At 43.0% G+C, this 25,564-nt stretch overlaps 1 protein-coding gene across 3 annotated transcripts in view; it reads right to left on the reverse strand.

Moving 5' to 3' along the window:
* LOC139595991 (6-phosphofructo-2-kinase/fructose-2,6-bisphosphatase 4) overlaps positions 1 to 25,564 on the reverse strand; it is a 51,428-nt gene that overhangs the window by 18,446 nt on the left and 7,418 nt on the right. The window contains exons 1-7 of one of the 3 annotated variants that reach the window (XM_071439906.1): positions 16,684 to 16,901; positions 9,475 to 9,591; positions 5,850 to 5,946; positions 3,438 to 3,504; positions 2,213 to 2,287; positions 1,326 to 1,382; positions 881 to 1,002 (exon numbers count right to left, since the gene is read on the reverse strand). In XM_071439906.1, coding sequence (XP_071296007.1) covers positions 881 to 1,002; positions 1,326 to 1,382; positions 2,213 to 2,287; positions 3,438 to 3,504; positions 5,850 to 5,946; positions 9,475 to 9,591; positions 16,684 to 16,789 — 641 coding nt within the window. In that variant the 5' untranslated portion in view covers positions 16,790 to 16,901. Of the gene's footprint in view, positions 1 to 880; positions 1,003 to 1,325; positions 1,383 to 2,212; positions 2,288 to 3,437; positions 3,505 to 5,849; positions 5,947 to 9,474; positions 9,592 to 16,683; positions 16,907 to 25,564 lie in introns of those variants that run through there. The other 2 variants (XM_071439905.1, XM_071439907.1) reach the window with 2 other exon arrangements.

Consider the following 25,564-nt stretch of genomic DNA (forward strand, 5'->3'; position numbering starts at 1 on the left):
GAAACTAATAATAAAACCAAAGAGAGGCAGTGAGAAACAGGCACCAGCACCCTGACTCCTGCCTGTGTTCCTTGGAGTTAATCATTGCCATTCCAGGCTCAGCCATTGGGTCCATCACGGGAATCACACACATGAACTGAGCCAGCTCCACGCTGCTCACGCTCAATTACATTAAAATGCAGCTCAGCCTTCCCTGCAGCTCTGGCTGCAACAAACCAGCAGCACCTGGGATGGCTGCAGCTCCAAATCCTACTCTGAAATGCTGGGCTGTAGCACGAAGAAAGGGGCTCCTCCTCACATGATTCATCCCTACCTTATTTTCAAGAGTTCAAAGTTAATAAAAACCAGAAGAATGCTTTGGCATGACGACAAATAATGTAGCTAAGACAGTTTCTCAGAGCCCTGCACCTGCAGGATAATTTTGCAAGCACAAAGAAATTAATTCACAAGTCACATTTTTAAGACTGATGTGTTCATAATTAACCTTAACCATGCCAACCAATTAAGTTATGCTTACAAATCACTCATGTCTCCTCTGTGTATCAAAAAACCAAGTACCAACCAACCACTGTAGAAAGTCTGGAATAATTGCTAAATGCTGGTTCTATACCTGAAGAATAAATACCATTCTCCAAGTGGGAAAATCAAAAAGAATATTGTCCCAGACTAGACTCACTAGCCAATTTTCCTCTAACAAGGAAGTTTCCATGCTACACCCCCAGAGTCAACACTCTAATTTGCCAAAGGGGAGAGAGATCAAGCCACTAAAATAATGACCTGAAAGCCCTAATCCCCAATACAGGATGCCCCAACCCTTAAAATAAGATTTTAATAATATTGTGATCAGCAGCAGTAATAACAGTGTTGTTTCATCACTCACTTGTCCAGAGTTTCATCTAAAGTCTCATACGAGTTCTTGTAGCACTCTATTCTTTTCATGAAGTCTTCTGTTGCTTCATCATTACTACAATCCACATAGTCAGGACTGCCCAGCTTCACTTGCTGTTTAAAATAAAACCAGGAGAACAGTATTTAAGTTTCCTTCCCTTCTTCATGGATGTTTAAAGAAATAGGGAGTGGGAGAACACAACAAAAAGTTTTGTCTGCAACTTCATTAAAATACATGTAAAGCAAAAAAAACCCCAACTCTTCAGAAAATTAAATTTCTGAGCTAGTAACATTCACATGGACAGGGAAAAAAAAAATTTTTTCCATTAATGAGAGCTAACGTGAGGTTTTTGTTATTGGAAGTTCTTATAATGTACTTCTAAAAATACTAAGCTACTTTAAGCCTCCCAATATCAAGCAAACTTTCCCTTACTCACCACAATGTTTGCAGCAATGACCTCTGGATCAACACATACAGACTCCACAAAAAAGGTCTTCAGTCCAAATGGGAGGAAGAAGGAACAGAAGGGAGGAAGAAGGAAGATGCATGAGAACATCTCTGGGTCTAACACACAAGCAGCATGTCACCCACTTCCATGCCAAGGCCTTTTTCCTCCATTTACTCAGAAAGCTTCTCCAGACCCTCTCACCAGAAATCCCTGGCTCCCCATCCCATGACACATCATGCTCTCTGCTCTTTTCCCCAACAATGCTTGCAAGTGGAAAATTCTTGCAGTAGAAAAAACGTAGGATGGAAGAGGAAGAAACAAATGCAGAGGATGCTAGTTCAGTCCCACAAACAGTAACTAACATTTCTGAATTAACATTTCAGAAGCTTCCCAGCTCATGGAGAAGCCTCACTTATAAAGAGGGTTGTGTTCTGCTGTGTCAAAGGCTTACAGAGATTAAGTTTAGAGGAAATGAAAGATGACTGGAGAACTGCTAAATGTAAAACCAGAAGGCAGAAAACCACTAAGTTTTTGGTTTGTCCAGAACTAACACAGGACCCCCTTCATGTTCCTGCAGCAAAGATCTGAACTGCATGAAGAACCATACTTTAAATGTTCTTTCTGCACTGCACTCATGACCACACGTCCAGGAAGACAAAATTGAAGCTGTAGCACAAAATACCTTAGCTCCAAACAGTGCAAACACTAAAGATGAGAAAAATGAAGACTGAATGACTTCTAATCAGAAACAATGCTTAGGAACACAGAACATGTTATTAATTAAACATCCAAGAAAGACATGGCTCATGCTAGTGCACTTGGAGTACAGATAAGGGCAAAATGCAATAGTTCAGAACTGCTTTGCTTTGACTCACCTTATATCCATTTTCTTCACCAAATTTATAAATAGTTTCTCTACGTTCTCGAGTTGTGTTTGTAGCATCAAAGACCTAGGAATAACCAAAGGGAGAGAGAAAAAGGAATTTGAAAAGCAGCGCAGCCTGTGGAAAGCACTGTGTTAGTAACAACCCAAATATGGATTTAAAGTCCCTCAGTGAAAAGGAAAGCAATGGAAACTTCCCTCTACCCCACTATCTCAACATGCTCAACAAGAAAACAAAGACATTACTACTTTACACATATTCTCTCAATACTAAAATTTAGTAATACTTTCAAAACAGCTCTAGCAGAACTCTGGATTTGGAAAAGGAAATCAGAATTTAAGCCTAGCACATAGTACAGGAGAGAATCTTCCTCCTTGCCCCTTATCAGCATTAAATATTAATGCACAAGTTTTTAGTGAACTTATGCTACAAAAAAAAAGCTGCAGTTCAATAGGCTGTTCAAATGCAAGTGTAAAACTTGCAAGAGTTGTAAATCCTGCCCATGAATAACACCATCAATGCAGCCATTTTTCTAGGAACTCAGTTTATCTCTGAACACATCAATGTTTTACTAAAGTATGAAGTTTGCCAAAGCATAACATTTACTTCATGCATCCAGCAGAACTTATGGTTAATGGTTTTCCCTGTTTAGTTAATAAAAACCCCAGAGTTGTGTCAGTAGTCTTAAGACAAAAATTTGAAAAATTAGTCTCAACATGCAATGTCAATAGTTGAGGAACTGATGTTTTGCATCCCATTATTAAATACTAAGATATGCACTAACTCATGATAAGTTTCTCCTGCTCTTTTCAGACATTTTTCATGCCAGCAATAAGTGCCAAGAGGATACTTTTTGTTCAGCAAGTCTTTACCTTCCACTTGGAACACTAAACTATCAAACAGACATGCAAGCAAAATGACAGATGTGTTTAATGGCCCATTGTAGAACACTGTCCTATAGCAATGTGAAGAGAAGGTGGACTTTTTTCTTGGTGTTATCCTCTTCAAATCAAATCAAAGGTAGCTGCTCAATATGGCATCAACACCCTGAAATCCAGCACTCACTTCACTGCAGCAACAAGGCAGACCTAACTGCCAAAGGCAAGAAATCTGGTGTACTGGCCAGCAGCTGCAATCACTCAGGCTGTGTATAATCCAGCAGACACACAGTTTCGTGCAGAGGCACCTCAAGAGGTGTCTCCAAGAGGAAACTTACGGCCACGTGCCCGTTCTCCTCGCTGAGGTACTGCCGGACGTCGTTCAGCGCGGCTAAGGCACACTGTCTGCACAGGGAAAGAGCCACAAAATACACATAAAGGACTTTGCTATGCACTTGGGACCAAAGGGCCCTGGCAATGTTAAGATAATCTAGCTCAAAAACACAGACCTCCCTCCAAACATGGGAAAAAGCCAACAGAGGTCAGCCAAGCTGCACTAAGGAAATGTGGTCATGTCACCTTGCTCCTGTGTGTCACTGACACAGCTACACACGTTCACAGAACACCCATCAATTTGGCTGACCAGGACACACTTCCACTGATCTAAAATAACATCACTGAAACATCCCTGCAACTGTATGCTTTTCCCAATAACCTATTAATTCATAACTGCTTCTTAATTCGATTTGCAAAATAATAAACAAATTTAACCAACTCAAGGCCTTTATCTTGTGGCACTAAGTTGGAGAGGGAACTATTTTTCAGTAATCTACTTACTCTCTTTTGAGCTATTGTGTGAAAACTGCTTATGCAGAAAAAATTTGTTAAAACAGAGAGCAAAACAAAGGTAGCATCAAGTATTAGTGACTGAGGTGAAATATCATCCCACTGCAGTCACCAACCCAGTGCAATTAGTAGTGGAGACAGCTGAGGACACGAACACCAAAAATCCCCACCCTGACACACTTTACACTTGTGTTAAAACTGGACAAGAACACATGAATATGCAACTTTCCTCTGTCCCCAGCATTAGCATTATCTTCAAAGTCCATTATGATTCGTAACACATCAGTAATGCTGGAGGGCAACATTGTACAGGATTTACTTGTTAGCAGAACAAAGCCCCATTTATTCCCAGTAAGTACAGCCTCTCTGCAGTACCAACATAAAAGCCTGCCCATTTCAACAGCCCTTCCCTACATTACTTCTAAATTTTGACTTCCAGACTGAAATTCATAACTCCTCTATTTACCACCTTCTGGAAGCACAGCTTTATCCTGAAAGAGAAATGAAGGCTTATGGATCCTGACAGTATTTCCACATTAGCACAGTTAACAGATGTCAGGAGCTGAGATTCATCACCCAGATCTTCACTGAATAAATACAAACCCTCTTTACTCATTGCTAACCAGGCAGATCATCTCACACAGCCCATTTCATGCTACATCCCTCACCACTTAGCCTAATAGGTGGCACAGAGGCACATTAAAAGGTTTGGCTCTACCTGAAAGCAAAAGGTAGTGCCTTGCAAGGCTAATGCACCTCATAACTGCTCCCAAGGATTGGGAGGCTCTTCTGCAGCCTGTTCTCCTTTGGCTTTAGCAACACTCTAATGCTGAGGGGGAAAAAGGGAAGAGAGAGGGGGGACAAGGCAAGGGACAGCCACAAAAGAAAGTCCAGACATTTTTTACGCATAAGGCAAAGCTGAATTAAGAACAAGACAGTCCATATTTTAAGTAGCCTAAATAAATACTATTTCTATCCATCTCAAATTTCTCATTTCCTTCTCATTTCACACTGCACGCTCTAAGTGCTTTCCTGAACACACTAAGAAGTACAGTGAGCGTCCAAGAAAATGAAAAGGCCTTCTTGCTTGATCTCCTCTAGGAAAGATGCAGCTCCCTCTTGCTCTGACCCTTCTCCCATCCACTCTTTCTTCTCAAGGTCTACCCTACATTAAAGCACAGCCTCCTTCCAGGCAAGAGCAGAGACTCAAATGCTTCACCTGGACACAGAACTCTGCTTCTCTCCTTGCTTTGCACAGCATTAGCAGAACATGGCAATTTTTGAGGCTGTGCATTGAGGGAATGAATGAGGCACCTGCATGGTGGCCAAACCCACAATTTCAGGGAGAAAATTATCACATTTGATTCTCACTCATTTAAACAGATGATGATTAATACATTCAAAGTGCTCCAGATGAACAATTTCATTATACAAATCAAAAAGAAAAGCAGTTATGTGGGTTTTTTTTTTCCTTTATGAAGCAAACAAAAGCTCTAAAATGGAATTTTAGGAATTATGCAGCAGAAAGAGTCACATTTATTAGCTGGTACTTTACAAGAAGGTAGAAAAAGTTATAATTATCTGTTAAAATAGTTTTTGAGTGAAAATATCCTAGAGTATCTACAGGAGTAACAGTAGTCACATCCTAATGAAAATGAATCAAGAAGGACTTCTCCCAATTTCTGATGCTTGAGATGAAACAACCAAGAAAAAAAGACCCCCAAATTTTAAACAGCCCAAAGAAATCACTATTCCATCTTCTCTAGAATGTCTTTGCCTGCAGTCTCCCTAAGGGTCTTCTTGATCATACAAAAATGCAACTTCAAGCAATCTCTAAGAGCAAATTAAACAGGATATCCTTTTAATACAATTAGCATGGTGTACCAAGCACAATCAAAACTTACTTCCTGATTTTCAAGCCTTCTTCATTGTCAGGCAGGAAGAATTCAAAGGATTTATATTTTTTCACCAAATCTCGACGATATTGACCAACATTAAATTCTGCCAAGAGAAACCAGCATCAGCAAGAGCCAACAACAGAAACATGAAAAGGTCATGGCAACTTTGCAACCAAACTTCCTGCAAAGATAAAATAACTTGGCCTGTAAGAAGTCAATCTATCATATTTCTTTTTGCGTTTTGTGAGGTTTAAAATAGCAAGACAGCAATAAATCTTGGAAATAGCTAAAGAACATTTGGGCTGTAGTCACTCTACTTCAGTGGCCACACTGTAGTGCCTTTGTCTGCCAGTTTGCCTGGACAACAAAAAGAAATTCTTTTCCTCCTTTTCAGGAGTCACTCAAAGTCTATAAAGGAATAGTAATGATTATTGGTATTAATAATAATTTATACATAGAAGAAAAAGCTAATTATAATAATATGTACAGTGAAACAGTATTCAGATAGCACCTCCCAAAACTTACAACTCTTATTTCAGCACAAGGCAGAGCTCTAAATAGAACTAAACAATCTTGCTTTAAGTAAACAAAACTTAAAATTCCAGTGGTGAAAACATTTTTTCAGAACCCTGCTCTAATATTTCTATTCCTTAAGGATTAGTATTTCACAACCCTTGTTCCACTTACTGGAAAAAAAAAAAAGAAAAAGATAAATTGCTAAAACAAAAAAAAATCATTTAAAAATCATCTTAAGTATGAAACAATCTCACTGTGATCTCATCTCAGTGGTCAAAAACTACCTACTCCTTATCTGGTGGGCAAAGGTGCAAAAGGTCCATGGCCAAACACAGTATCAGGTATGGGATTAGGGCAAAACAGTTCTGCTTTGCCCCAGAGCAGAATGACACTGAACCCTAATTAATTTCATTCAATGGCTCTGAAAGCAGGCCTCTGAAATACAATTCATGTTTAAGTTGTTTCAGACCTAGAGGTTTTTTCTGTTGAACTGCAAAGCTTTTGGTTTTGTTTTTTTTAACATTAAACCACACTGAAGTATTCTGTTTGAGATGCTGCCAAGGTACAACTCTAATTGCCAGACTTCATTTCTGGAAAGAGGAAAAGAAGCAGTAGACTCAATTACAAGGCTGTAGTTAAGAAAGAAGACACAGAATAGAAGAGCTCATGAACCAGCAGCTGTATACAGATTGCTGCTGGGACTGGAGGCAGAGCATAAAGATACAAAAATTATTTTTCTCCCCAAAAGTCAAATTCTGTTTGAGCTCAGCAGTGTTGATGGAATTCATCATGGCATGGATTACAGAACAATCCAGGTGATTATCTGATGGTGATTTTAATAAGCACTGGCCACAGTGGCTAAATGAAAAGGTGGGTCCTTGTAAAACATAATGAATTTCCTGAGAAGGAATAGTAACTGCCAGAAGGCCAGAGGAGAGGAAAAAGTGCTATCTAGTGGGACAATCTCCAGCCTTTATTCTTAGCAGCCATGCCTATGGAAAAATTTCCCAAAGCTCACTGGTATCACAACCACAACTATTCAAAAAAGCTTCCAAGGCTTAGTATCTCAAAACCACATTGCAACACAATTCTATTCAGACATCTAATTGACCTCATTTCCTTCAAAAAGCACAGACAAAAGTCCCCTGTACTTTTAATCATTTCCCATTCTATACAACAGAAGATTTTGGAAGGAAGAAAACACAGAAATGATGACTGAAATGATTTAACCATCACCAAAAGCCTGGGCTATTTACCTCCACCTTCTGTTCTTGAACTCTCCAGCTTGCTTAACGTTACATGAAAAGATGGCATTTATCTTTTCTCTGGTTTACATAACCTCATAATTTGAACCATCTGTCTCAGAGAACAAGAACTCCTGCTAAATTAAGCACACACTAATTTTAAGACATTAAGAGCCAAAGGGTAGCAGATGTTAGGGCTGCTTGATACTGATCCTCTATCAGTTCAGTCCCACCAAGTGGAAGAATTATGGAAAATGTCATCTATCCCCTCAGCCAGGCAGTGAGGTGTTTCACATTGACTTCAGTAAAATTGCATCACTGAAGACACAAACAGAAAGGCTCTGTGGTTTTACTGAGGAAATCTCAGCCACCCTTTCTAACAAAGACAAACAATACTCAGCAACCAAGGACAGAAACTCACATGGCAAATTTAGGCTGCATATTTTTGTAAAATCAGGCAGCAATGCTCTACCTGTTTTTCATCAAGAACAAGTGTGTGTGTTTTCTGATGTGCTGCTCACAGTGGCCCACAGAATTTTTCCTACAGCTGAGCCAAACCCCACCTGCAGTACAATTAGTATTTGGGATACATCCAACCAAGCATGAGCCACATGTGGATAATATCTTTCTTGCTGTCCAATACTGGACTTTTGCTAGTCAAAGATCACACAGTGAAGTGCTCAAACTCACTGACATTTATACATAACACACCTCATAAATTTAAGTTACATGTGTGTCTAACATACAAGCATTCTGTCACCTTGGATATAGGCTAAACTGCTTGGATTGTTATTCCATTTTAGCCTAATGGATAAAACTGAACTCTGAACTAGCTGATACTGGTCATCAGAAGGGTTAAACCACGTGAAAACAGTCAAAATCAAGTGATAATTTAAATCCTGTAAACTGTCATACTTATTATATTCCCCATAATGTCTCCTCTAAATAAAGCACATTATACAAGTTCCTAGAAACTTAAGAAAACACCCACACAAAAAGCTTTACCCTAGAATCAAAAGGCAGTTTAAATATAGGCCAGAATTTTTCATCCTGACTTCTTAGAGTGACTAGGAAATACATCTCTGAACAGCCAGCCAAAACTCCACACTTTAGTATGACCTCATATGTGTAATGTCATTTAAATTATTAACTAGGCATAAAGCTACTATTACTGCACTGGAAACAGAATCACAGTCTTGCTCTTCTGCAGAGGGACAGGAGAAGGAAGGGGAGGTGGCTGCTCAGAACCTCAAATGCACTTAGGTCCTGTTTACTGGGCCCACAAGATACCACAGGAGCCCAGAGAGGTCCTTGGCACAGCCAATCTGAGCCATTTCCTGCCCAAAACACACACAGAAATCTTTAAGGAGGTGATAACAAGTTGCTGCCTCAGTCTTTGGGCTCTTAGTATTTAGACAAAGAACTGCAAGTCATTACACAAACATAAAAAGTAAAGAACTGCAAGTAGCACAAAGTTCACAGAGAAAAAAAAGATGGAGAAGTCGGGAAGTTTAACCCAGAAGTGCCGACTGCTCAACTGCTTGTAAACAACATTCCTTTTCACCTACATGAAGAAAGGAAAAGGGAAACAAGGAAAAAATAAATAAACAAAAAGGAGCAATGCTTCATGATAAGCAAAAAAGTTTGAGTTAGGCACCTGACAGAACAAGAAGATACAGGCACAGTCAACATAATTTGATTAATTAACACGTAAACAGCAACATGCCTGTGTATGTTATTGCTTAAAAATACATTAACAAAGCAGAAGGATTTTAAGTAGTCAAACTTGGCAACAAAATTACTGGAAATCAGGTTTATAAACCACCTAAGGTTGTGCTCTGTCCTTCTGCTGTGAACAGTAAAGCCATCACCTTTTGTGGGCACTCCAATCCAGTTTAAGTAGCGTGTCAGCTTCTTGGAGATGTAGGTTTTTCCTCTTGCTGGGAGACCCACCATGACAATCAGAGTAGGGCAATTGGTCATACATACTGCAAAGGAAACACAGGAAAGCAGGATTTACCAACACATGCCCACAAAGCAGAGACTGCTCTGGCTCTCTGTGAGCTCTCTGTGAGCTCCCCAGGAAGGTGCCCCCCCAAGCAGCTCATGCACTGTGTCACCATCTGGGGCTCCACAGCAGGACAGGGACCATGACCACCCTTTTATGCTGAATTTTGGAAGGGTGAGCCAGTGGTAGTGCAATGATGGGCATGTGAGGTGTAAACAGGCAGGAAGGAAGAAATCTGTGTGTTTGCACACAGGAACAATACCAAAATAAAGGCAACTGACATCTTATGCCTCTGTGTACCTCAGTTCAGTGCTTGCTTTGAAAGGAAACAGCAAGGTGTACAGTTTTTAAATAATTTTTATATTTTTAAGACAAGAGCTAAACATTGTTCAACCTTTTCTTGATTTTGAGCAAAATGAGCATGACAAGCACATCTTAACACATTATAGTAAAACAAGCTACTCACTACTGATTATTTCTCCTTTAAGTATAATTAACAGTAAAATCTCTCTTGAGCAGAGCTCATTTTGGCTGTTACTAAGAATAAGACAAGTATTCTATACAATCAAGTATAATAATCTAATATAGATATATGTACACACTCTTAATCAAAACCATAGCATTTAATTAGAAAAAAAAACTCAACAGTGTAGGAGGCTGAAGGAGTTGTATTTATAAGCTGAAAACCTTGAGGCATTTCCTTTCAAATCACAAGTTTTTGAACATTTTAACAGCACAAAACTAAGGATACCTTGCATTAATCTATCACAGCTACAAGGAACTGCCTAAAAAGAAAGAAGATATTAAAGTGATGCAGATACCAGCAGCTCCCTCCACCCTGTATTTTTAAGGGAATTCATTTCTATACAATCCACGTGTGTATCAATTTCCTCAGTGCCTTGACAGAGGAGACATCAATTTACTCCAAAGGACCAAATGTCAGTGATTAGCTGTAAGGCATAACTGAACTGAACTATTGTACAAAGGGCTCTGATTGCTCAAAATTCCCAAACTCTCATCCCACAGAGTCACTTTCATAAATCTGGTGCAGAGTTCACATAACTGAATCCAAAAAGAACAAGCAGATTAGCAAAGACAGATGTGCTGTTTTAAAATGCACATTGAAAGACACAAACCAAAAACCATTAAAAATACACCACTTTTCATGAGGGAGAGGAGGTAAAATGGTACCCAACCTCAAATCCATGAAACAGGCAACTACTCCCTGTAATGACAGCTACAGGGAACTAAATGCAAAGCAAAACAGATTCATCCAAACATGATCAAGTCTCTGGAAGGACATTGATAAAAACCCTCAGAGTAAGTTCCTCTGTGCAGAAGCCTATAAACAAGAAAAGTATTAATTTCTTTTCCTCTTTGTCCTAAGTTCAGGCTGTGAAGCCTCTCTCCAAGAGGCTGAAGTCTCTAGGGAAACAACAACTCCATGGAGTGCCAAGAGCACAGTGCTTATTAAGTTAACAGCCTTGCTTCCAGCTTTAAGGACAGTGCAATAAAATACTGAGGTGAGAGAAACCCCTGGGCCCCAAGAAATGTTAAGAGAAGACATTTTTCTTCAAAGCCTGTTCAAAAGGTCCTTCATCTGAAACACCCAGCTCAAGTTTTGAACAATTTTTCAGTACTTCACTTACAAGTGAAGTAAGAGCAGTAAAAGACAAACCAGGATCTGTACACAGCCCCAACTCCTCCTGTTCTGCAAGGAACTGTGCTGCAACAGGCTTTTCTACCCATTTCAAGCAAAATATACCAACTTTTTGTTCTGAGAGCACCTCCATTTTTTTTCTTTTTTCTGCTGCTGGGGTCAGCCATACAAATTTCACCTTCTCACAGAATATTTGTCTTCTGGTAATGCAACGATAAACCCGTACTGGAGTAAAACTGAAGTCTGGGAAGCTTCCATGAAGAGTCCTGCAAACCACTTAAATTAAATGGCTGCTTCACAGATTATATCAACAACTAAATTTCTAAATTAAGTCCTACTTAAGGCCTGCATGGGTTTGTGATATATTTTCTAACCAAGCAGCAAACTTGATCAGATCAACCCAACTACAACATGCACGAGGGACATTCAGTGTGCTAGTCTGCTACCACCTGCATTTTTACAGATATTTCCTCAAAGAAAGTACAAAACTAGCAAAGCTGCCTTTGTTAGAACCCCATGTGTCCAGTTTAACAGGCACATCTCACCCATTATTCCAATCATTCTGGTGAGTAACCACAGAGCAGAAACCAAGAGAAATATCCCAATAAACAAGTGGCAGTCCTACTCTTGTTAGGTGCCAGGCTGACCAAGAGTGCATTTATTCTATAAAGACAGATGCCCCTGTCTTTGTAAGGAGGAACACCACGGATGCCAATGATCCCAAATCTGCTTTTACAAAAAGCCACAGCCCTGTAAGCAACACTAGACAGGACATGGTGCTACAGGAATGTGCCACCCCTCAGGGCTTGTCCTTAACCAGAGGGGGGCAGCTCATAGTCTAAAATTCAGGGCACTAAAGAAATGTTTGGTGTTCTGGATTAGATGGCCACACATGGCTGCAGCCCCACACCACCTGCACAGGTGGCACTCAGTGACAATTACACCTGTGCACTGGCAAGTAGAACCAAAGGCACCTGTGCTGGCCAAAACAGCCCATCCACAGCTAAAGGGCAGGACTAAAAATAAAAGCACACAAAGCAGCTATTTCATCTTCTTCTGTACCTCAGTGCAGCATTCTCAACACACAAAGACTCAGCACAGCAGACTTGATTTCCTCCCTTATGATCCTATGTAATTAACAATGCTTAATTTTGCTCATTAGCTGAATAAAAAAGTTAAGACCAGAACAGAATGCCAAGTTCTGGTATGTATCAAATGGATGTATCAAATACTGCAAAGAAATTAACTGTCTTTCACTTTATCTAAACCACAGCTTTCTCAACAGAACATTGCCAACACTCCCTGCAAGCAGGGGGAAATAGTCATTCCCAAGGAGGTATTTTCAATATCAGTGTCTCATGGCTGGCTTACATTTTCCCTTGAAGAAATGTAAGCAAGTTTGACACGAGGAAGTAAGCTAACAAAAATAGCCAAACATATCACAAATTGCATATATCCCACTGGCAGAGCACCTCACCATCATTCAATTTATATAAAAACAATTCAGTGTGGGTTACAGGTGTGTGAGTTAGAGCCAAGACAGACTCCTAAAGGCAGCCTTCACTCCTTACCACTGGATTGTCTGGTTTACCTTCAGAAATATCTCTACACAGAAAATAATCTCATTTTTCACTACTGCTTTGCATACGTAACCCCTAAGGGTTTCTGACAGCCCCAACCTGTGGGTGTGCCATCAACACTGATTTTGTTAGAGGAACACAAGCACTCAGAATAGTAAAACAAAACTTACAGCTTGTACACCATTGTCTTCAGTCAGTTTTTTCTTTAAAACAGATGCTTGTGATATACACATTTAGGAGTGCATGTTTATAAACAGCATCGCCAAAGAGAGGGAACACAGAAAAAAACACACCCAAAATTCCAATCAGTGAAGGAAAATGGCCAAATGATGAAATGCTGCAACTGAAGCAAAGTCATTATCCCAGTTTAATATTCCTTAAACATTAGAACAACACAGCAAGTTGCAGCTCGAGAGTAAAATCATGACTGCCTACCCTTCCTAAAGTTTAAGACTTAACAGTCAAGGGGAAAGAAATGACATGTTTATTTCTTGCTTCTATTGTGAAATAACACAAATGCAAAAGAAGGTTGTGAAACCAAACTGGGACATGGAACAATCTAGATGAGCTGTGCTGCAATTCATCAGCCCTCAAAACTTTTTTGGATCTTGTGAAATCCGAGTCAAGAGTTGATATCTTCCAGGTTCACTTACTACCAAACAAATTATCAGCTGTCCTTCCCTTTGACCCAGAATTAGATTTTGTTTTTTCCTTATATGTGTTAAGGACACATGTTTTTTGTATCAAGCTGTTACTGTTAGAGATTAGAAGTTTACAAAGTGTTCCTTGCAGTTTATATGGCCTTCAATTCAAGGCCTATTCTCCAAAAATCCTGTACTATTTAGAGGCTCATACACAAATATCTCTGACTTTAAGCCAACACAACCATCCTTCCAAATAAGGTCAGCCCTACACGTTTTTCCCATCACTTATCCAAGTTAACCATTGTTAATCCATCATATCTTTTTGATCAACAATGACCAGTGTCCCTTCTTTGCATCCCATGGGGATGAGTTCCCCATCCTTCTGTTCTTCCTGAAAAGCATCTGCTCCTAGACCTGAAGAAGTCCACCATCTTCTAATTTGTATCTCCTCTTTTTATCCAAACCACCAGTTTTTACCGTCACCTTGGTCCAAGGGTTTCAGAATTCACATCTGTCCCCTGGCCAGCCCTGTGCCACCAGCTGTTCTGAGCTGCTCTATCATTCCCTTCCTCAGGGTCACCTTTTGCTTTGATGCCAACAGCAATGATCCCACCTCACATCCTGTTCCTCAGGCACCATCCTCACCTCATTCCCTCTCCTATTTTCAGTTCCTAGCATGAGGAGTATAAATACACACAAGCAGCATGTGCTCAAAGGGTAGAGGTTCTTTAGAGCAGAGATAATAATTTGATACTTTTTTTTTGGGATGTACATTTCTACTGCTGTATCATCAGCAAATGACATTTATTAGAATGACCAAATTTCAGCAGCTGTAGGGAAACAAAGCATTTGACTGTAGCTGGGAGGAATGTTTAACCACAGGAAGTTCACTATTTATCTCTCACTATAAACATCCTCTGCTGGCTCCCCAAACAACTTTCACTAGGGCCTACCCAGCTATTTGTTTTTTATGTCCATGTTTACAGCCCTCTGCTTGATTCAGAGGTTACAGCAATCTGAACATCCAGTGCCAAGAACAGCTTTCATTCAACCTATCCACAGACAAAACTCCTCACAGGTGACCACAAAAGGCAAGCCACAGCTATTAATACCAAGATGCAGTTGCAGTGCCCTCAGGTGTGACTCTGGAAGTCACCACAACAGTCACCTTGTGTCACCAGCTGTAGAAGCTGCCTGCTCTGTAGGCTGCACACGGACACAGCTCCTCCTCAAAGACCTTGTACTGCACAGACTGAAAGAACTGGCTCTTCAAAGCCCTGTGACAGCTGAACCCTGGCACAGCTCAACACATTTCTTCTTCCCAGGACAACAGCAGTTGCTGCAACTTTTAGAAAATCACACTAAAACCAGCTAACGCTGGTGAGTCCTACTGTAGACAAACCTGCTGAGGCCTCAGGTGTGTGTACAGTTCTGCTCACCCACCTTCTAGAAGGATGAAGACTAAAGGTAGTGCAGATAAAGCTCAGCAGCACAAAGCAAAAAATTAAAAAAGAAAAAAACACCAACCAAAGAGACTGGAAGAGTTCATCTTGTTTAGCCAAGAAACTCAACACAGAGTGACTAACTTCAATTTTCCCACTGCAAAGCTACACTTGAGGACAAAAGCACTTCCACTTTGAGCTGGTATTTTTGGAACAGCATCACCTGCCACAGTTACCTGAAGCAGCACAGAACCAGAACTGGTCAGCCCAACACAGCCCAAGGTGACCCATCCAGGCAGTCCATCCTGCCAGCTGCAGCACCCACAGGTGACACTGCCTCACCAGAGCACAGGGCAACACAGGACATGTAGAAATCCCAGGGAAAAGGACTCTGCAACTCCCCTGCATGGGAAAAATTATGAAGCGTTCTCAGTTTGCTGACACAAGATAGAAGGTTTTATCAAGGAAGAGTAACTTCTACTCCTACTCCCTTCCAGGCTGTTTATAATTCTTATGTATCACAAATGACTGCAGACTTTTTATGGGTAGGGCTGCAAAAGGATTTTTTTAAAAATCTCTTTTTCTAGCATTTTTTTTAATTTATAAAGGGTCTTAGGCATTAAACTTACAGAGTCCTACAGAAAACCCCACTGGCATGTGAAATATTTTTAAATTTATAATCAAGTGAAGCTAAATAATTCTGCTAAGAAGACAATGTACATCATCAAATTACACATGACTCATATGCAATTTTGTTCTTGGGTTTGGGGGTTTTTTGTAAAACTGTATCTGTGTCAGAGCTATAACAGATATTATTCTGTTTGGAAAAGAGATGCCACATTAAGGCTAAAATGAAGCAGTCTTCTTAGCATGTTTATAAAGCATTTATACACATTTTCTGACCCTCTTCCTATTTCAGCATTCATCTCAATCTGCCATGGCTCAGATGCTGCAGTAATTCAGCTCCCACAGAAACACACTCCTGCCTGCTTGCCCAGCACACAACAAGAGAGTTAGGGGTGCTTTGGGGTTTTTGGGGGGTTTGGTTTCCTCTTTCAGCAAGGGCTGGACCAAAGCATGAGCAGAGAGCCAAGGCTGCAGCCCATGGACTCCTGCCACACCGGCAGAGCCTCAGCTCTGTCAGCACAGCCTCTTTGCATGACAAACACAAACAATTCCACACGACAAAGCCCCTTTTGTCTGCAAAACTGCCGTGTACCGGACCTCCGTTACTTAAGTAAGGGGGAAAATGAGACGAAGAAGGGGTAAAAAACAACCTGTGAGGCAAAGTTTGTTAATGAACTATGGTTTACAAACGCCGCAGCCAAAGTCTCAGGAGGCTGATGACTTGGCTGGCTGCACCTCAAAATATGGGAAGTCATTAACTCATGGAACAGATGGGCTGATACAGCATTGGCCTTAAAGGAAAAAAAAAAATACAAAGGATCACAACAACCAAAACAAGAACACTGTGACATCTTCAGGCCTCTCTCCAAGACGAATACACTGAACACAAACGCTCCCTGACACCAGCGCGTCTAACAAATAAAAAACCCAAACAAACCCGCAAAAACACCAACAAAAGCAACCAGCAAACACATTCATCCCAGCTGAGCTTCCCTGCCTTCCGCTGGGCACGGAACCAGCAGCAGCAGCAGCAGCTCCGGGGCCCGCCGCCCCGCAGTGACCGACCCCAGGCGCCGGGGCTCGGCTCCGTCCCCCCCGCGGCCGGCCCTGCCCGCTCACCGCCGCGCTGCGCGCTGTGCCCCGCGGGCAGCCCGTTGTCGTAGGGCTCCCATGTCTTCTGCAGCGGGTTCTGCGTGAGCTCCCGAGCCGCCGGAGCCGCCGCCATCCTCGGCCGCTCCCGGCTCCCACCGCTGCGGCGGCGGGCGGGGCGCGGCGGGGCCGCCCCCGGGGCAGGGCCGGCCCGGAGGCCGCAGCCCCACCGCGCCCCGGGCTCGGGAACGCCGCCCCGGGAGTACCGCGGGAAGGGCCCGGCCCCGGTGAGGGCCGTGCTGCGAACAGGTGACTGCGCTCTGTGCTGCTGCGGGAACACCGCGCTGCTGCTGAAAAACCTTTTTTTTTTTTTTAAACCCAACCTTAAACCTAAATATAGAACGCCCAGGGAGTGTGCAGTGTGTTTCAAGCCATGCATTCAGTGAGACATTTTTCCAATTAAACTGTTTTGGCCTGAAGGTTAAATTAATAGCGATGCAGAAAAACATAAACCATAGGTTTCCTGCATCCCATTTGGCTCCCCCCAAAATAAGCTGTTAACAAATGGCCCTGGGAAGCTGCAGTGGCAGCAGTGGTTTGACTAATCATGACACCCAGCTGTCGCCTTTACCCATCACCTTTATCAGCTTTACAGCCTGGGGAAACCCACCTCATTGACTGACCTGAGCTAAGCCCTAAAAAAGCTCAATATTTCACATATATTCACCTCTCTATATTTTATTTACAGAAAACTTTATTTACAGAAAATATTCTATTTACAGGCAATAAACGCAACACAATGAAAATACGGTAGTGAAGTGCAGTAGACACTTTCATTATTAATCACTCTATTATTATGACACTGGCCTAAACACAAGTGAAGGCCAGTATACATGCTTTCTTTTTTAATACTAGCCATGCTCTGATCACCTGAGGATTATTTTTAGTCTTTCTGTTCCACTACAAGTTAAAATGTACCTTTCTAAACAACAAAAAAATCAGCTCTCAGAGACATTTGGCAAGACACCTCTGGGAAAGTCAGTACTGTTTCTCCAGACCCAGGTTTGCTTCACTTGCTTTTCCATTTCCTTCTCTCCAAAACCAATGACACTTTTCCTCTGTAGGTGCCCCACCCTTTATTTTTATCCAAGATTTTTTCACGATTTTGTTTTGAGTCAATAGCTGGCATGGGGAGGGACAGAGGGGCTACACGAGTTTCATTGCAAGGGTTAGAAAACTAGAGGGAGAGAGGGAGGTTTTTAATGCTTAAAATCTTCCTGGTTTCTTCTGTCAACTGTATGTTTAGTTCCAGCAGTTGCCCAAGAGGTCTGAGCAGGAACTGCTCAATCTGTGTCCCAGGTTTGTCCCAGAATTCTGTCTCCTGTGCACACAGGGAATGTTGCAACACACAGGACACGGTCTCCAGGCCAGAGTCCAGCAGCTGGACATCCCCACCTTGCCCTCTTGTGATCACAGCAAGGCCAACACCAAGATCCTGCAGCTTCCCTAGCAATGCCTCCAGTAAAGCCAGGAGAGCCCACCACAGGTGTAATATTAACAGAAACAAGAGATTAATAGGAACGCATTTATAAACCCCACTTCTCAGGTCTGTTTTACCTACATTAAGTAGAAAACCTACTAAATCCTTCCAGCCTCTAGAAATAAAGTTTGTACTTCCCTTCTGCAAATCCACACCCTGCACAAGAACTGGAAGCCCAGTCACACACCTGCCTCGAGCCAAGAACACTGACCTGATATTGTTCATACAACAATAGCATTTTTCAGAAGCCTGTGGGGTGAACGACCACATTTGTATGTCTCATCCTCAAAGCACCAGGCACAGAGCCAGTTCATTAATTCCGTTCTGCTCAGGCAGATTCAAACCAGTGGCACCTGCACAAAACTTCAGTTAAGGGTTTGTCCAGGTGTCTGTAATAACATCAGAGGTGTTCAGAGACACCTGCTAGCCTTTGTTTTTGTGAGGCAGAGAGTTCAGCTTGGTTGATAACAAGCTTATGTGATTATGTTGTATTCAAGGGTTAGCTGATTTGTGGTTTGTTTTTAAACCTCAGTGCAGTAATGACAGACAAAGCAAATACAGGTATCTTGTGCTACTCCTGAGGTCTCCTTTCAAAACACGGTTTACAAGGGCACTACATTCACTTCCTGGGAAAAGACAGAACAAGTGTTGCCCGCTGGATTCCCAATAAATGACAGAGATCACCTTCTGCACAATCTCATTGTCATCAGTATAATGCAAAGGCTGGAGGAGCAGAGCTGATGCCTGCAGGTGAAGAGCTTTGTTTGCTACAGGGAAACCACGAACAAGCCTTTACTCCTAGGAAGGCTTTTACACAAAGCATCTGCTCTCAGGGCCATGGTGAGCAGAGAGCTCACCTGAGAAACCACCTCTCTCCAGAGGAAAAACATCAAGGGGAAAGGCAGGCTTGGAAAATGAGCTGCAGCATGGAAATAACGTGCTTGAGCCAAGTGACAAAGTTACACTCGCTCTCTGGAAACAACTGACTGACACAACAGGAAATGCAGGGTTTAATGCCTACAGCCAATGGTAATTATTTAGAGACAGGGAGAAATAAAAGAGACTGAACCAAGGTTTCAGCTTGATCCTACAGAAACCCAACCTGTATCTGCGAACACACTGTACCATACGGCAGCCAGATAATCCAAGTTTCACAACACGTGCAAGTAACTTCCACATACCTCATTTCCCTAGTAAAGGCATCACTTTTCAGCCTGGCAGCCCATAAAAAATCCATAAACCACACAACATCTCTTCCTCCTGTCCTTCCACCATCTCTCTGACAGCACACACGTGGAAGATGGAAAGAAATTTTCCAGTCTGTGAGGTGCCCACATCCTCAGCGCCCCGAGCACACACAGCTCCCCACAAACCCACCCCAGCCCTTGTGCACCGCAGGGCATCCGAGCGAGAGCCGAGAGGGATCTGCGGCACGACAACGAGACATGGGCACAGCCAGCGGTGAGTAAGGGGGTGCTGGAGCGCTCCGGCAGCTCTCCCGCACCGCCCGGGGACACCATAGAGACATCCTGGGCACATCCCAGGGGCACCGGGGGCACCGGGCACATCCTGGGCACATCCCGGGGGCACCGGGCACATCCCGGGGGCACCTCAGGCTCCCGCGGGTGCTGGCACCGCCCGCGCCGCCAGGCGGCGCCCTGGCCCCTCCGCGGGCACTGCGCGGGCGCCCCCTGGTGGCTGCGGCGGGCAAAGGCACCGCCCCGACAGAGCGGGGACGGACGGACCGACGGACACACGGCCGCGGGCACCGACGGATGGACGGACGGACCGACACACGGCCGCGGGGACCGACGGACGGACACAGCGCTGGCCGTCCCCGTGCTGAGAGCTGCGCTAAGCCCCCGGGCCGCCCGTGCCCAGGCAGTTCTCCTGGGAACAGGAATTCCCTGCCACCCGTCAGAAAGGCAATGTCGCAGCCAAGTGACACCGGGATGGCCGTGCCAGGGGACAGCAACGCTCCGCAGAACTAAAATCCAGCAGGACTTGGCTTTTAAGCGTACGTGGTAGAGTCAGAGGTTACAGAAAGCTACAGGGAAGGAAAGCCCATCTACCGGCCTGAGTTATTTCTTAACCCAAATGAAAAAAAATATTGGGAAGAGTGAGCCCACACTCAGAACTAAATATCCACATTTCTTTCTAGACATTCAACACCAATCAATTATATTTCACCATTAATCTGTTACTTCAATTTCTCTAAAGTAACTCTCCTTCCCGAAAGTCATGGGATATACTTTGCAGTCCCACGTTCTCAGCTACCCATTTGACAATACCCACAGTCCCTGACCTCTACACACACAGGTGGCAATAATCAGCTGGGAAAAACCTAAATCCAAACCCTCTCTATTGCAAGTGGCAGGTTACTGCTCCAGCTCAAAGTGACAAACAGGAACCAGTTTAAATTATCCCATCTTAAGACTGGCATCTGCATTTTCTACATCTGGCAAGAGTGAGAAGGGGACAGATCCGAGTTTAAGTTCTTATCCCCATTTAAGAGGGTGCAAAGACAGGGCTGTGAGGCTCCCCACTTACAAGTACTCAAACAAACATCACCCCTAGCACAGCACCAGTTTTGTTTCAGCACAAACTGGGGAGGAACACAGACCCTGAAAGAATCATTACACATGGCTGTTATTCAAAAAACACAGACACACACCTGCACAGCCTTCAGCCACACACATATCTTACACATCCAGCTCTGACACCCATCCAAAGCTCCCCAGTTTCACATGGATGGCTGGCTCTGACCAGCTAACAGGCAGTTGCTACACTGCATCACAGTGTTTGTATAAAGGAGACAGGATAATTCCTGTTGAACTTGGAATTTATTTTCTCTTTCAATTAAAAAAAATAAAAAGCAAAACAACAACCCAAAAAAAAAAACCAACCAAAAAACAAACAAAAAAAACCCACCAAACAAAAAAAAAAAGAAACCAAGCAAAAAGATTTCAAATGTACCTTCAGCAGGCTGGTGGCAGTCCTTCATTGGCCAAAATCTATGCAGCTGGAAGCATCACCCCAGGACAGCAGCTATCTAATTTATACCAGGCTGTTACCACACTGCAAGCCAATGAGAGGAGTCAGTGACCACACACACAACTATGCTTCACCCTTTCTGCTCACAAGTAACAACAGTCCAGCATTTCAAAACTGGGTTTCAGATGGAATGGGAGAGATCTCTCCCCACTCAGCTGATGTGAGGAACATTGCTGATGGGTTTTTTTAACCAAGTATTTGTTGGGGTGCTCTTACATGGTGAAAACACTGGTAAATGCCCCCAGTTTCTGCCCTAATGACCAAACCTACTGCAGAGCAGCTGGGACACTTGGCCTGTTCTGTCACACCCCTCGTTACAGCAGGACCTCAGCAGGGAACAGACTGCTCTCTCCCCCAGGTAATTCCCATATTCCTGAAGTGCAGATCAAGCCTGGCAGGTTTTCCCTCCCTGTGCAAGTCCCTAACAGGCTGCCTAGAACACAGTGCCTCCTGCTCAGTGTGCTGTGGCCTCTGTAAGCCAGGCACTAACCCAGGCTCACCATTCCCTGGGAAGCCCAGAGCTGGAGGAGGCTGCAGCACACAAAGCGCCTCTCTCCCTCCCTGGGCTGCTCCTGAGCTCCTGGGTGATGACACAGAGCATGCCCTGGGAACAGTCATCCTCCACAAGAGATCCCCCAGCAGCTGAAAGCTCCTCAGAGAGCAGAGCACAGAGCACAGAGCCAGCTCCCTCCCATCCAGGGCTGAGCAAGCACAGTGAGCCATGCAGGCAGAGAGGCGCAGCGCTGGCTTAGCAGAGTGACACACACTGACTCACACCTCCTCAGCTCAGCCTCTCAGGACATTTTCTGACATCAGCTTCTTACATGAAGTCTTCCCATCTCACCAAGGCCACCTGTGGTTCCTTCCTCAACCCCAAGTGCCATCCTCCTTTTTGTTTCCCCACAGTCTAATGTCCCAGGAGGCAACCCAGCCAAAATAACAAATAGCCCACTAAGGCCCCAAAAATGCCAAGCATCTCACGTGACAGGTTCAGCAGGTTCCCCAGACCATCTCCACAGGCCCTTCCATCTGGGGCTTGATTCCAAACAAACTGAAATCACAAGGGGTAGGCCTTGTGATACATGGCCCTAGCACTTCCTTCTTTTCTTCTGAGCAACCAGTAAGTTTTATTAGTGGCACCATCCACTCCATATCTTATTTCCTATCACTGCCTAAAGGAAAAATGTTCCAATTGTCTTGGAGTAGACTGCTACCCCAAAGACAAGCAAAAAAACCACTAAAAATTCAGAAGTAAAACAAGAATCTGCCTTCAGCAAGACACACCTACAGAAATTATTTTGTAAGAGTTCATTTTACTACCAGACTTCATGGCTACAGATCAATCTCTCAAAGAGATTGGTAACAAATACCCAGATGTAATCATGCTTTAGATGAGAATAAGCTACTAATAAGGACAAGAAAAGTCTTCAGTGCTAACAGGGGAACAGATTTAAACAACCCCCAAGATCCCACACAGACAAAGCTACATAAATACAGATAGTAAAGAGATTCCTTGAGCTGAAACAAAATGTTCCTTAGCATAGATAAGGAAAATAATTCATCCAAACAGAAAATGTTTATGTCATGCAAATCAGCAAGAAAAGAAGCTCCTGTCTCTTCCAACAACCACCAACACATCTGATACAAGGGAAGATCTGACAGGGTTTGGGCCCTCAGAAGCCTCACACCACACTTACTTGGCTGGAGAGACAGATAATTCCCACAGCAATTTGCTTTTATGGCATTTTCCTCATTGTCTGCTGAAACATCACCAGAGCCATTCATGGTGCATGCAGAGCCCAGAGGCAGCAGAGCTGATGTGTGCAGGACTCCAGCACAGGTGTGCTTCCCAAACCACGAGCACCAGCACCAGGAAACAAGCACCAGCCACACACAGGCTTTATTGCAAGAATTGTACCAATAAACCCTTGGGTGGCTCTCTGCAGAACCCACTCCTTGCACTGCAGGCACATGAACTTTATTAGGGGAGAGAGAGGTGATCAGCAGAACATCATCTCAGCAACACGTGGGCTGCACGAGAGCCCAGAGCAAACACTGAGCCTGACACACATTTTGTATTATAAAATAACACACACCTTGCAACACTCACTCTGCTCTTTGTTAGCTTCACATGAGCCATTCCTCCAGGCAGGTCACTCAGAGTATTTCTAAGTGTATAAATGTTAGTCTAGATGTAAAATAAAATAACACACACCTTGCAACACTCACTGTGCTCTTTGTTAGCTTCACGTGAGCCATTCCTCCAGGCACGGTCACTCAGAGTATTTTCCTTATTTCTAAGTATATAAATATGTTAGTCTAGATGTTTATCACAGTTCAGAAGAAATAACTGATCTCTTTTAAATGTGGGAGAAATTTAATGTCTGGAGATAAACCCTTTTGATGAGATGCTGTTGTTTTCACACAAGGAAGTTTCCTGGGTTAAGCCTGGCATTAGGGGTAGATTTAAGGCTGGTCTGCATTAATTCTGTTTGTTAAATCTGAAGGACTAATCACTAAATCTTTACACCTTCAGTCCAGGCAGTCCTCTCCCATCTTTCTCTCTGAGACAACACCGAAATTATTTCCCTGAAAAACAGGCAAGATCCTCAAGTGGTGCTTCCAGGTATTGCTTAAAACTATTCCCATCATCACAAAGTTGAGCAACATTTTAAATCTTCCTGTTATGATGCAACATAAAGGAAAGATGGTATCCATTATTCATGTTTTCTGAGTGTTAAAAAGCCCTTTGTAGATAAACTCTCGCTGTATACCAAACTCCAAACCATTTACATGAGGGGGCCTGTGCTGGTAAGAAGTGCAGAAAGGGGACACCAAAACCCAGAGCATTTGCACAAATTGCCTATTTACATTCACATGGCCAGAGGTGAAGTGCAAATCCCGTGTTTCCAGGATGGGAAGAGCACTGAGGAGAGCCATTCCTGCACCCTGCTCTGGCAGAACCTGATGTTGTTACTACAGCAACAGCACGGGCACAGCCCTGCACGGGGGTGCACCTGTGCCACTGACACATTGTATGGAAAATCCTTTTGTTGGGATCTGTTCTCCTGAGAAGTGAGAGGCTTCGGCTTCTCCATGTTTTGCTGCTTTGGAATGTGATCTGGAGAATTGTTTACCCAGCATGTGAATTGTTTTTACTGGATGACCAATGACAGCCATTTGTGTCGAGGCTGTGAGCAGCCACAAGATTTTATCATTCCTTTTCTTTCTATTCCTTGCTAGCCTTATTCCTTTTCTTTCTATTCCTTGCTAGCCTTCTGATGAAATCCTTTCTTTTATTCTTTTAGTATAGTTTTAATATATCATTTTCTTTTAATATAATATATTATCATAAAATAATAAATCAGCCTTCTGAAACATGGAGTCAAGATTCTCCTCTCTTCCCTGGTCCTGGGAGCCCTGTGAACAGCACCACACACCCTGGGACAGCCCCCACCTCCCTGCCAGGCTGACACAGAGCAGGTCACCCGAGTCACCTGAGAGCTGAGATTTAACCAGGAAAACAAGGGCTGGATTCATCTGTAGTGTCTGAAAGAGAAGGGAAAACAAGAACACACCTGCATCCATGGGGATGTCTGCCTTTGTGCCTCCTGAATCTGCTTAAAAGCAGCCTGAGAGTGTCTCTGTTACCTCAGAGCTCTCTACTCCTTTTCAATCACCTTTTCAATTCTTTTTTTATTAGAAAACCTCCCCAGTTCTGAGCTGGAGTGTGCAGGTATGAGTAGTAATGTAATTAAAGGGAGCACAAGGAAGGGACTGACAGTTTTAAGTACAACAGACAGCCCTTATCCAGGCTGACAGGCTTATGAATTATGCTCAGCTACTTTTATATTAGATATTTGAACATTTCTGGTGTACACACATCGTCTCTCCTGTCACTCAGCTAGGATCCCATGAATCCCACTTGCTCATAACTGAAGGTCTAGGCTGCTAAGTAAAAAAATAAAAATTATAAAACAAGGGCAGCTGCCATCTCAGGGTAGAACTAAAACACTTTACCCCACCTTTAAAACCAAATGCTATCAACTGACTTCAGAAGTACAATTCTACAAGAGCTGTCACTTCAAAGTAAAACATCTGTAACAACTTACTACATGAGTCAGGGGAGCTGTCTGATGAGATGAAAAAGGAGAATACACTGACAACAAAGAGTATACAAAATTTGCATGCAATTCAAATGCATGAAGCACACCAAAATAATTTTTAAAAAATCTTGAAGGCTTCAGGCCAGAGCTACCTATCAGATAGCAGCACTTTAAAAGACAAGAGATAAGAGAGCCTGGGAAGCACCACCCG

Source organism: Agelaius tricolor, unplaced genomic scaffold (genome assembly GCF_023055355.1).
Source record: "Agelaius tricolor isolate 1412-34295 unplaced genomic scaffold, bAgeTri1.0.p SCAF_14, whole genome shotgun sequence".
NCBI lineage: Eukaryota > Metazoa > Chordata > Aves > Passeriformes > Icteridae > Agelaius > Agelaius tricolor.